The sequence below is a fragment of the Capra hircus genome, chromosome 24 (assembly GCF_001704415.2).
Source record: "Capra hircus breed San Clemente chromosome 24, ASM170441v1, whole genome shotgun sequence".
Classification (NCBI taxonomy): domain Eukaryota; kingdom Metazoa; phylum Chordata; class Mammalia; order Artiodactyla; family Bovidae; genus Capra; species Capra hircus.
The window spans coordinates 22,046,333-22,058,496 of NC_030831.1; the positions used below are offsets into that span (position 1 = coordinate 22,046,333).

At 36.3% G+C, this 12,164-nt stretch overlaps 1 protein-coding gene across 4 annotated transcripts in view; it reads right to left on the minus strand.

The window, feature by feature from the left end:
* LOC102175174 (zinc finger protein 397) overlaps positions 3,908-12,164 on the minus strand; it is a 50,506-nt gene continuing 42,249 nt past the window's right edge. For 3 of the 4 annotated variants that reach the window (XM_018039388.1, XM_005696983.3, XM_018039387.1), the window contains one exon: positions 3,908-7,058. In XM_018039388.1, coding sequence (XP_017894877.1) covers positions 5,059-7,029 — 1,971 coding nt within the window. In that variant the 5' untranslated portion in view covers positions 7,030-7,058 and the 3' untranslated portion in view covers positions 3,908-5,058. The remainder of the gene's footprint in view (positions 7,059-12,164) is intronic. The other variant, XM_018039389.1, reaches the window with a different exon arrangement.

Below are 12,164 nucleotides of genomic sequence, written 5' to 3' on the forward strand. Positions count from 1 at the left end.
TTTCTACTTATGTATCTCTCACTAACTTCCATTTCAGTGTATCCAATCTGCTGGGTACACCATGTAAGTGGGATCATAAGATATCTGTCCTTCTGTGTGTTCCTCTATGACATAGTGTGTATCAAAATTTCCTTTCTCTGTAAAGCTGAGTAATATTCTACTGTATTTATATACCACATTTTGTTTATTCATTGTCTGTCCATGGACATTCAGATTGTTGTCAGCTTTTGGCTATTGTCAGTAATGCTGCTGTGATCAGTGTACAAATATTTGAGTCCCTTCTTTCAACCATTCTGTGTCTATACCCAGAAGTGGAATTACTGGATCATATTGTAGTTCAGTGTTTAATTTTTTGAGAACCCATGATACTGCTGCCTACAGTGGCTACACCATTTTACATTCCCATCAGCATTGTGCAAGAGTTCCAGTTTCTCACCAACAATATTATTTCCTTACTTCCTTCTATCCTTCCTTCCTTCCTTTCTTAATGGCTATCCTAATAGGTATAGAATATCTCACTGAGGTTTTGGTCTGCATTTCCCTAATGATTAGTGATATTGAGTATCTTTTTATGTGCTTTTTGACCATTTTTATAACATCTTTGGAGAAATGTCTATTCAAGCCACTTGACCAATTAAAAAATCTGGTTAATTATTGTTGAGTTGTAGGGGTTCTTTATATATTCTGAATATTAATCCCTTATCTGTAAATCAATGGCTGTTTCATGTTGATGTTTGGTAGAAATGAATGCAATACTGTAAAGCAATTATCCATTAAAAATAAAAAAATTTAAAATCCATCTGTATATGATTTGCAAATATTTTCTCAAATTCTATGGATTTCCTTTTTCATTCTTATAATAGTATCCTTTTATGCATAAGTTTTAAATTTTGATGAAATCCACTTAATTCGTTTCCTCTTATGTTGTCATATCCAAGAAATCACTGACAAATCCGATTTCCTCCATGTTTTCTTCTAAGAGTTTTGTAGTTTTAGCTCTTATGTTTAGGTCTTTGATCCATTTTGAGTTAATTTTTGTACATGGTGTAAGGCAAGGGTCCAGATTCATTCTTTTGCTTGTCAATATGCAGTTTTCCCAATGTCATTTATCAAGAAAACTGTCTTTTTACACATTGAATGGTCTTGACACCCTTGTTGAAAATCATTTGAGTATTTATGGGAGGGTTTATCTCTGGGCTCTCTATACTATTCCATTGGTCTATGCATTTGTCTTTATGCCAGTACGACACTGTTTCTATTACTGTAGTTAAGTTTCGAAATCAGGAAGTGTGGGACTTCCAACTTTGTTCTTCCTCAAGGTTGTTTTGGCTATTGAGGGTTCCTTGATATTCCATGTGAGCTTTAGGATGGATTTTTCTGGGTCTGAAAAAAATGCTGTTAGAGTTTTGATAGGGATTTCACTGAATCTGTAGATTTCTTTGGGTAGTATTTACTACTCTCTATTACTTGATGTATTTAACACCATGGAGTGTCTTCATTTGTTGGTGTCTAATTTCTTTCAGAACATTTTGTAGCTTTCAGTGTATAAGTTTTTTGTTTCCTTGGTTAATTTTTTAATGTACTTAATACCATGGGATGGCTCTTCATTTATTGGTGTCTACTTTCTTTCATATGTTTTGTAGATTTTAGCATGTCTTTTGTTTCCTTGGTTAAGTGTATTCTTAAGTATTTTATTCTTTTTGATGCCACTGTAAATGGAATTGCTTTTTTTCAGGTTGTTTATTGTTAGTGTATAAAAACACAACTGATTTTTGCATGTTGATTTTGTACCCTACAACTGTGCTAAATTGATTTGAGTTCTAACAAGTTGTGTGCGTGAGACTTTAAGGATTTTCTGTATATAAGATCATGTTATCTACAGAGAGATATCATTTTAATCCCTCCTTTATTTTTCTTGCTAGTTGCTGTGGCTAGGAGTTCCAGTGCTATAGTAACATGGCAAAAGCAGGCATTCTTACTCCTCTCAGAGGAAACGTTTTCAGGGTTTCACCACTGAGTACATGTTAACTATGAGTTTTGTATGTATGGCCTTTATTATTATCCTGGTATTATTCCGAGATTGTTGAGTGTGTGGGTTAAGTCATGAAAAGGTGTTAAATTTTGTCAAAGAAATTTTTTTTTGCATTGAGATGATCATGTGGTTTTTACTCTTTACTCTCGTAATACGCATTACATTGGTTGATTTTCATATGTTGAACCATCCTTGCATGTCAGAAATAAATTCCACTTGGTCTTGGTGTATAACCCTGTTAATGTGCTATTGAATTCTGTTTGGTAATATTCTGTTGAGGGTTTTTGCATCAATATTTATAGGAGATATTGACCTGTAGTTTTCTTGTAGTATCTTTGTCTGGCTTTGATATCAGGTTGATTCTGGCCTCATAAAATGAGCTTGAAAACATTCCCTCCTGTTTTTTGAAGGAGTTTGAGATGGATTGGTGTTTCTTCTTTAAATGTTTGGTAGAATTCAACAGTGGAACCATCGATTCTAGGCTTCTCTATGTCGGGAGTTTCCTTACTAGCTATGGTTATATTCAGATTTCCTATTTTTGATGATTCAATTGGTAAGTGTGATTCAGACTGTGATAGTAGATATCCGAATCTTCCAGGGTCCTCTGGTTAGATTTCTTGGCCTTTTGTCTCGCCAGTTTGAGAATCAGCAAATGCCAGGGGAATCAACTGGCATAAAATAGCAGGCCTAACACTGTTTTCCTTCCCTTTTTACTTTATATACTTCACTATTGTTTAAATTTTTACAAGTAGTGTTATTTTTGTAACTCAGAAATGACCTAGTGAGCAAGTAGATTTAGAAAACTGGGGAAGAATGAGGGATGTAGGTTGGCTACCATTTTATCTGGATGGCAAGGTGTTTAGTAAGGAATTCAGGAGGATGATATCATGTGTGTCAAGTTTATGAATTTTAAGTTTACCTGTAGAACACTAGATAGTAAATGTGTAGTAAGGAGCTGGTTCTTAGTGTTTATCCTCAGGAAAAATAGCTAACCCTCAGATATAAATTTTATCATTGTATTTTTCTTAACTTTTAAAACTCCCCCAAACAGATGATAATCAGTTATATGCTTTTCCCATCCTACTCACTTCTCACTTCACCCCCACTCATTCTCAACCTATCATCATGTCTATGCCATTTAGCTCCTCTACTTCTGGACCTCGTGGTTGTATTTCTAGACTTCCAAAATGGTTTTCCTTTCTGCTCTTTCTTCCTTTTTAGACTTTTCTGAAAGCAAGATGACGATCATGCCATTCCCTGCTTCACAGATCTTAATAGCTTTCCACTACCTTGAGAGCAATATGCAGAAATATGAAATCTATTCCAACCACACCCACTTTTGTTTTACAGATGACACCAAACTCCAGAAAGTTGAAGTGTCTGCTTATTTAGCATCACACTTAACTGTCTTTTCTCCTACTTCATTTTAATTTCCACTTTATTCTTACTCTTTTAAGTACATGTTTCAGTCATTATTTTCTTAAACACTTAAGCACAAGGGCATCATTCTTTCTTCAGTAGCACTCACTGCAGTGTCTGACACTGAATATTTATTGAATTAGTGACTAAGCACCATACTCTACATCATTTTTTGTATTTTCTCACTTCTGTGCCTTTCTTGACTATTCCCTCCCAGCCCATATGCCTCTCCTTCAAAACTCAAATCTTGGGAACTCCACAAAGCTTTTCTTTTCCAATCACAATCGAACCCTCCCTCCTGTGAGCTCTTATAAGCGTCTTGTCTACCTTAATGATTCTATTGAGCCATGTTTTCTACATATGTCAGCCTTTATCACCATAAAATTCATGACTTCTGGGGACAGTGTATTCTTTGTGTATACTAGAAAACTTAAAAAAAAAATGTCTTGCACATAATAATTTAACAATGTGTATTAAAATATTAATTGGATAATTATGGGGGATAGTCAAAGTAAACAACAGTAGCAGAATTTTAACAAATGGTTAATACCAGAAAGACAGGTTTTCTTACTTTAAAAAAAACTATTTTTCAGTTGAAAATATCAAGTATACATAGCCTATTATCAGTATGTATGTCAGAAATCAACAAACAAAACAAAGTCTGATGAATGTTGCCATTAAAAAAAGATCAACAGATCTTTTTACTTGTAGACAGAATATGCTCTATGAATTAGTCATGAAGGTTATTACTTTAGCCAAACATTTTGCTCAATCTATAGATGACAGGATAAACACAGTAGTAATCTTCATACTTTAACATATGGAATTTAAAACAATTATTTCATATATTCAGAAGCTGCCAGTAAGTGATAGTGTTGAAATAATTTCAAACCTCTACAGTTTATGGATGGGCTGAATTAAGAGGAAAACAAATTCATGTTTGCTGTGAACATCACAGAAACTTGAAAACTTGTGCTCACTAGGAAGAACAAAACTTAGCCACGAAAAAAAAAAAATCTTTCAGAAAATGGGGCACTAGAGTTTTGTAGTTAAGTTTAATATCAGAATAGCATAGCATGTTCACACTCAGGGAATTTAATAGCTAGAATTAGCATAAAGTAGAACTCTCCAGCTGTCAGGAGATAAGTGGTATGCCAATTAGCAGAGTGAATGACAAGATAAGGGAAGGGTTTAAGTTTTCCCTACATTCTCTAAAATAACTTCTCTGCAACGGGTGATCTGGGCTCACTAAAGGTGTGAGATTATAACACTAATACACTTTTTGAGCTCTGATTACACATGCCACCACACTGATTTTTACAATATCTGGTAACATTCTGCATTATCACTGTGAGTCATTTCTTATGATAGAAACTTTCCTCTTGTGGATTGTATTTGATTCAAAGACTAGAGCTTTTCTTACATTACAGCAGACAGAAATTTTTTTCCATTGTTGCTGACATTCAGTAAATTTTTTTCACATTAAAGATTTTCCCTCTACCCACAGGATTCGTTCTCAGAATTTTTTAGTAATGTCTGAGCTCTGAGTTAAACTTTTCATTACAAAAATTGAATTACTATGTTTTCTCTCTAGTGTGTGTGTTTTTTTAATGTAGCATGAGAGCTGAACATTGATTAAAACCTTTTTCATAATCAATAGCATTCCTAAGATTTTTTTCTGGCAGAGCATCTCTAGTACTGAATAAAGTTGGGGTATACACTAAAGGTTTTCCCACATTCAAAGCGTCTTCCCCAGCATGAATTTTCTCATGATGATTAAGATCAGCGAGCTGGCTAAAACTTCTACTGCATTGAACGCACCTGTGTGGTTTCCCTCTCATGTGGATTCTCTGGTGTTCAGTAAGATCAGTGCATGTGCTGAAGGCTTTTCTACACACATCACATTTATATGGATTTTCACTCGTGTGGACTCTTTGATGGTTAATGAGATCAGAGCGCCGACTAAAGCCTTTGCCACACTGATCACATGGGTATGGTTTCTCCCCAGTATGGATCCTCTGATGTAGGACAAGAGCTGAACACTGACTGAAAGCCTTCCCACACTCATTACATTTATATGGTTTTTCCCCAGTGTGGATCCTCTGGTGCTTGATAAGGTCTGAGTTCTGACTGAAACTTTTGCTGCACTGTGTGCATGGATATGGTTTTTCTCCAGTGTGAATTCTCTGATGAAGAATAAGGTCAGAACTCTGACTGAAAGCTTTCTCACAACAATCACAATGATAGGGTTTTTCTCCAGAGTGTACTCTCTGATGTTTAGTGAGGTCTGAGCTTTGACTAAAACTTTTATTGCACTGATTACATGTGTACGGTTTCTCTCCAGTGTGTATTCTTTGATGTTTCACAAGGTCTGAACGACGACTAAAACTTTTAGTACAATCACTACATGGATAGGGTTTCTCTCCAGTGTGGATTCTCTGATGCAGAATAAGGTTTGAGCTTTGACTAAAGGTTTTCCCACACTCATCACACTCATAGGGTTTCTCACCTGTATGAATTCTGTAATGTTTAATAAGGTCCGATCTTCGACTAAACATTTTACTGCACTGGTTACATGGGTAAGGCTTCTCTCCAGTGTGAATTCGTTGATGATTAATAAGATCTGAAAGTCTACTGAAGGTTTTGCTACACTGATTACATGGATAGGGTTTCTCTCCAGTGTGAATTCTCTGATGCAGAATAAGAACTGAGCTCTGATTAAAAGCTTTTCCACATTCATTACATTTATAGGGTTTCTCTCCAGTGTGGATCCTTCGATGTTTAATAAGGTCTGAGTTCTGACTGAAACTTTTGTTACACTGATTACATGGATATGGTTTCTCTCCAGTGTGGATTCTCTGATGTAGAATAAGATCTGAGCTCTGACTGAAGGCTTTTCCACACACATCGCATTTATATGGTTTCTCACCAGTGTGGATTCTTTGATGTTTTATAACATCAGAACTCTGACTAAAATGTTTGTTACACTGGTTACATGTATAAGGCTTCTCTCCAGTATGGATTCTCTGATGTTTAACCAGGTCTGAGCGCTGGCTAAAACTTTTACTACAATGACTACATTGATAGGGTTTTTCTCCTGTATGGATTCTCTGATGTATAATAAGATCAGAGCTCTGACTGAAGGCTTTCCCACATTCATCACATTTGTAAGGTTTTTCACCAGTGTGGACTCTTTGATGTTTAATAAGGTCTGAGCTCCGACTGAAACTTTTAATGCACCAATTACAAGGATAGGGTTTCTCTCCAGTATGAATTCTCTGATGCAGAACCAGGGCTGAGCTCACATTAAAGGCCTTTCCACACTGATCACATCCATAGCGTTTCTCCCAGTGGGTTCTTCGATGCCTAATAAGGCCTGTACTACAAGCAAAGCTTTGCCCACATTCATCACAGTTGTGCTGTCTTCTTTTAAAGAGGTTCTGATCCTTTTCATTGAATTTATCCCCAAGTCCAGAGAATTGTTTGCATTCAGAATCCTGGAGAACATCGTTTCTAGGGTTGCCAGACTCTTCAGTCAATGGTTCAATTTTTGCTGTAATTTCCTCCTTGGAAGCCATCTCTCCAACACTGGCCTTAGTCACACCATCTAAAACAATAAACAAAATATAGATGGGACATGTTCTCCATACTGTAAGAAATTTTAAGGTGAAAAAGATTAGTATTTTCCTATGAAATGTCACAGTATAGGAGTACTCCAAAACACTGAAAATTAATAAATAATGAATATCTGTTTATTAAAGTGGCTTCTCAGATATGTTCTGTATGTTTGTCACAAGAAGAGATCTGTGAATACTGAAATCTAATTACAGTAATTAGCAAAGTTTGACTATTTAGAGCTAATACATAAGCAACTTACTGATTTATGTAAAGTAGGCAGTATGAATGAAAACTTCAGTGAGGGAGTTGGAAGGAGGTAAAAGGGAAAAAGAGGAGGAGGCAGTGGCAGCCGTCACTGTGAGTGTATACCAACCAGGCTGGTCATGTGCTGTCCAGGGGAAAGAAAGAAGCAAGCCCAGGAAAGAAGCCTGAATTTTCAAAAATAGGTCTATGTAGTCCTCTACCTCTTTTGTCTTGATTATTAGAAGAAAGTGACCAAGAAAACATGATCCTTTTGAGAATAGCTATATTCAATGACCAAACTTCCTTACTAAGGTGTGTAAACCAGAAAAAGATTAGGGAGTAGGACCAGAAATCTCTTTTGAGTTGCTTTTTTTAGGAAGTTATTCCTATGCTCAACAATACCAGATGTCTGTAATGGTAGACAACATGAGAGCTCCACCGAAATTCTTGAGACTATCAGCTCATTCTTAAGAGGTGTTTACTATAAAAGGTACATCACTGTCAGACTGCAAATGGTCTGTAGAGCTAAAAACATGACAGAGGTTAATTTCAAGGGCTAAAATCCAAAATCCCAAGCCTCCAAGTGGAGGTTTATCCTCTTTGCCACAGGCAAGTGAAAGTGAAGTCATTCAGTCGTGTCCAACTCTTTGCGACCCATGGACTGTAACCTACCAGGCTCCTCCGTCCATGGGATTCTCCAGGCAAGAATACTGGAGTGGGTTGCCATTTCCTTCAGGCAAAGGGTACTAGAAAAAGTGAGGTATTGGGGTAAATCTAAATGGGCATGAGTGTCTCATGGAGTTTACAATATATATGTAGAATTAAAATATATGGAAAAAATAGCATGAGAGGAGGAAGGTAAATGGAACCAAAATATTACAAGGTCTTTGGATTATCCTAGAAATAGTAAACTAAGATAAACTGTAATAAATTAAATACATATATTGTGATTTCTAAGGCAGCCTTTTTCAAACACGGTTCCACAAGAAAATATTATGAGTGACTATTTTCTTAATTCTCCCAAAGGTGGTAGAGAGCTAGTACATCAATAGATAGATGTACAGGAGAAACATTAATATGTTACAGTGAATGCTTTAGAGCATTTTCGCTTAATCTTCTCACAGAATCACATTTGAGAAAGCCTATGAGGTGAAAGCTATAAGGTGACAGGTAAGTAACAATACAAGGATGTATAAACAATAAGCTGATAGAGAAAAAATGGAAAAACAAAAAAACTTGATAGCATAAATAAATCAGGCACATGAAGAGAAAAAAGAAAAACAAAAAGGAAACAAAAGATGGGATAAAATAAAAACAAAAAAATAAGATGGTACATTTAAATCCTAACATCAGCTATGTTATATGTAAATTAACTACTTTAATAAAAGGCAAAGAAAAACTAATAGCTAACGTCATACTTAATGGTTAAACATTACATGGTTTTCTCCTGGGAAGAAGGGAAGAAAACAAGAACATGTTACCACTTTATTCAATACTGTATAACTTCTATTCACTATTCATAGACAATGCAATAAAACATGAAAAATAAATGAGATATACAAAAAAGAAGTCAAACTGTATTACAGATTATGCAATCACGTATACCGAAAATCCTAAAGTGTCTTTAAAAAGTTACTAGAACTTGCAACGGGTTTTATTGAAATACACAAAACCTGACTGCATTTCTGTATACTAGCAATGAACAACTAGAACCTATAATTAAAAAGATTTTCTCAGTTGCGCTAAAAAATGAAATACTTAGAAGCAAATTCAACAAGGTATGTGCAATATCTGCATAATGAAAACTACAAAACACTCCTAAGAGAAATTAAAGACTTAGAAATATATACCATCATTTACAGACAGGAAGATTTTATATTAAGAAGATAAATTCTTCCCAAAGTGATCTGTGGATTCAATGCAACCTCAATCAAATTCTTAGCAGGCCTTTTTGTAGAAACTGACAAACTGATTCTAAACTCTGTGTAGAAAGTCAGAGAAAGGTCTAAACAATTTTGAAAAAGGACAAAACTGGACAGCTTATACTACTTGATTTCAAGCTTTATTACAAAGCTATAGTAATCGAGGCAGTGAGATACTGGCAAGGATAGACATATACATTAACTGAATAGAACAGAGTCTATAAACAGATCTAAATATGTATGTACAAATGACTTTTAACAAAGTTGCCAAGATAATTCAATGGTGAAAAAGTAGTTTCTTTTCAAAAACAAGTGTTACAAGTGGATACCATAATAACAAAAATTAACTGACTATTCTTTACCTATTGAGCCACCAGGGAAGCCCCTCCTTATATTACACACAAAAATTAACTAGAGGGGCTTCCCTGGTGGCTCAGTGGTAAAGAATCTGCCTGCCAATGTAGGAGACACAGGTTCAATCCCTGATCCAGGAAGATCCCACATGCCTCAGAGCAACTAAGCCTGTGCACCACAACTACTGAAACCCGTATGCCTACAGCCCATGCTCCACAACAAGAGAAGCCATGGGAATGAGAAGCCCATGCAACGTAACTAGAGAGTAGCTCCCACTCACCCTAACTAGAGAAAAGGCTGTGCAGCAACGAAAACCCAGCACAGACAAAAATAAATAAATAAAATTATTTTAAAAATTAACTAGAAATGTAATATAAACCTAAATATAAAACCTAAAGCTGTAAGACTTCTAGAAGCAAAGTAAAGCATAGATGACCAAAATTAATACATACAACTGAGAAAATACATTTGTGTTGTTTATGCCACCCACTCTATGGTTTTGGTATGGCATCCCTAGCAGCAAAGACAGCATGTTTTTGAACTTTATACATTTACGGAATCATACCACATATATTCTATGACTGTTTTTATGCTCAACATCATGTTTGGAAGATTCACCCACGTGCATTCATGTTCACCACTATAATGTGACATATACCACAAGTGATTTATCCATTCTTCTTCAATGGATAAGAACATTTTGCTATTTCAAACAATGCTGATATGAATATGCTAGTGCGTCTATCTCGGTATACATATACAAGTGTTTCTCTTGGTTATATAAATTTAGGGTCAGAACTGCTGGGTCTTCAACTAGATTTTTCCAAAGTGGTTAAGCCACTTCACACTTCTCTCAGGTATGTATAGTTCACATAGTGCTATATTCTAAGCAACATCAAGTCTAGTCCTTTTTAAACTCACTGCAATCAGGCTTTTATCTCTGTAACTCCACCAAAACCATACTTATTAAAGCCCCTAATATGCTCTATCTTAAGAAATCCAATGGTCAATTTTCAGTCTTATTCTTGATTTATTTGACATAGTTGATTATTCTCTTAAATCATTTACTTTCTTTATGCTAACTTACTTTTGTTCTATTCTCCATATAATGGTTAGTGATCTTTACATGTTATCTTGTGCAAAGAGTTCCACTGGTTTCCCATTTCACTGGAAATAACTTATGATCTGGTCCCTTTTTTTCTCTCTGCCCTCATTTCATTCTACACCACCCCTATCACCTGTCTACCCCAGGCTTGCTCTGTTCCTGCTATATTTATGGGGCTCTGACTTTTGCTATTCCCTCTTCCTGGAAGACCCTTCTCTGTCACATGGCTTATTCTCTCACTTTGGTTATACCTCTAACCAATTCTTACCACCTCAGAGAGGCATAATGCTTGGTGGGCCTGCATTTTCTAGGGAACAGATACCATAGTAAATGAGCTGAAATAACCAATCTAAGTAATTTGTTAAGGTTGCTACTTTTGAGAGAGACTCAGTACTCTTGCCTGGAGAATTCCATGGAGAGAGAAGCCTGGCGGGTTACAGTGCATGGGGTCACAGAGTCAGACATGACTGAGTAACTAACAGTAGAATAAAAAAAGGTTCTACAGTAAGGACCATGTTGCAATGCAAGCTGTCCTGTCACATGACCTCATTAACCAGGATAACCAATGGTACTGGAAGTGTCAAGAGCAGTCATGGTTGCTGTATGGAGACTCTTGAAAGCCTCTGTAAGAGAACCACAGTGAAGGGACTTCACTGGTGGTCTAGTGACTAAGACTCCATGCTCCCAATACAGGGAGTCTGGGTTCGATCCCTGGTCAGGGAACTAGATCCCACATGCTGCAACTAAGAGCTGGCATGCCACAACTAAAGATCCCACATGTTACAACTAAGACCTGGCACAGCCAAATAAATAAAAATAAATATTAAAAAAAAAAGAACCATAGTGGAATAAGGCCATACTCTCTTCTACCAACAATTTTCTAAGTGAAAAGCAGATCTTGGCTTGCTCTTGAGCACTATTAGAGACTTAATGCTTGACCACAGGGTACCAAATAACTATTATAAAGTGACCACTGTGTACTAGTTCTTATTTGATCCATCAATTCATAGAACTGAACATATAAACCAATATTCCATTATAAAAGCAAATCTGAAAGACAAGTAAATTCCATGTGCAAGTGACTCAGATTCCCATTCCTGTTCCTATTTCTCCACTACCACGCCCCCTCAACCTATACTCATGGTCCCATGGGAGTTCCCTATTACCAGTTAACAGAAGAGGAAAATGCACAGATGGGTCTGCCCAGTGTATGGGCACCAGCTTATACCTCTACTCAGGGGTTGCTTCAAACACGCTGGAAAAGGCAAATCCTTCCAGTGGGCAGAATTTCAGGTATATACCGGTTGTCTACTTTCCATGTCTACTTAGGCAACATAGCCTAAGATACATGTATTGACGATTCGCAGGTAGTAACTAATGGGTTATCTGATTACTCGCTGTAGTTTAGTCGCTAAGTTGTGTCCAACTCTTTGTGACCCCATGGACTGTAGCCTACCAGGTTCCTCTGTCC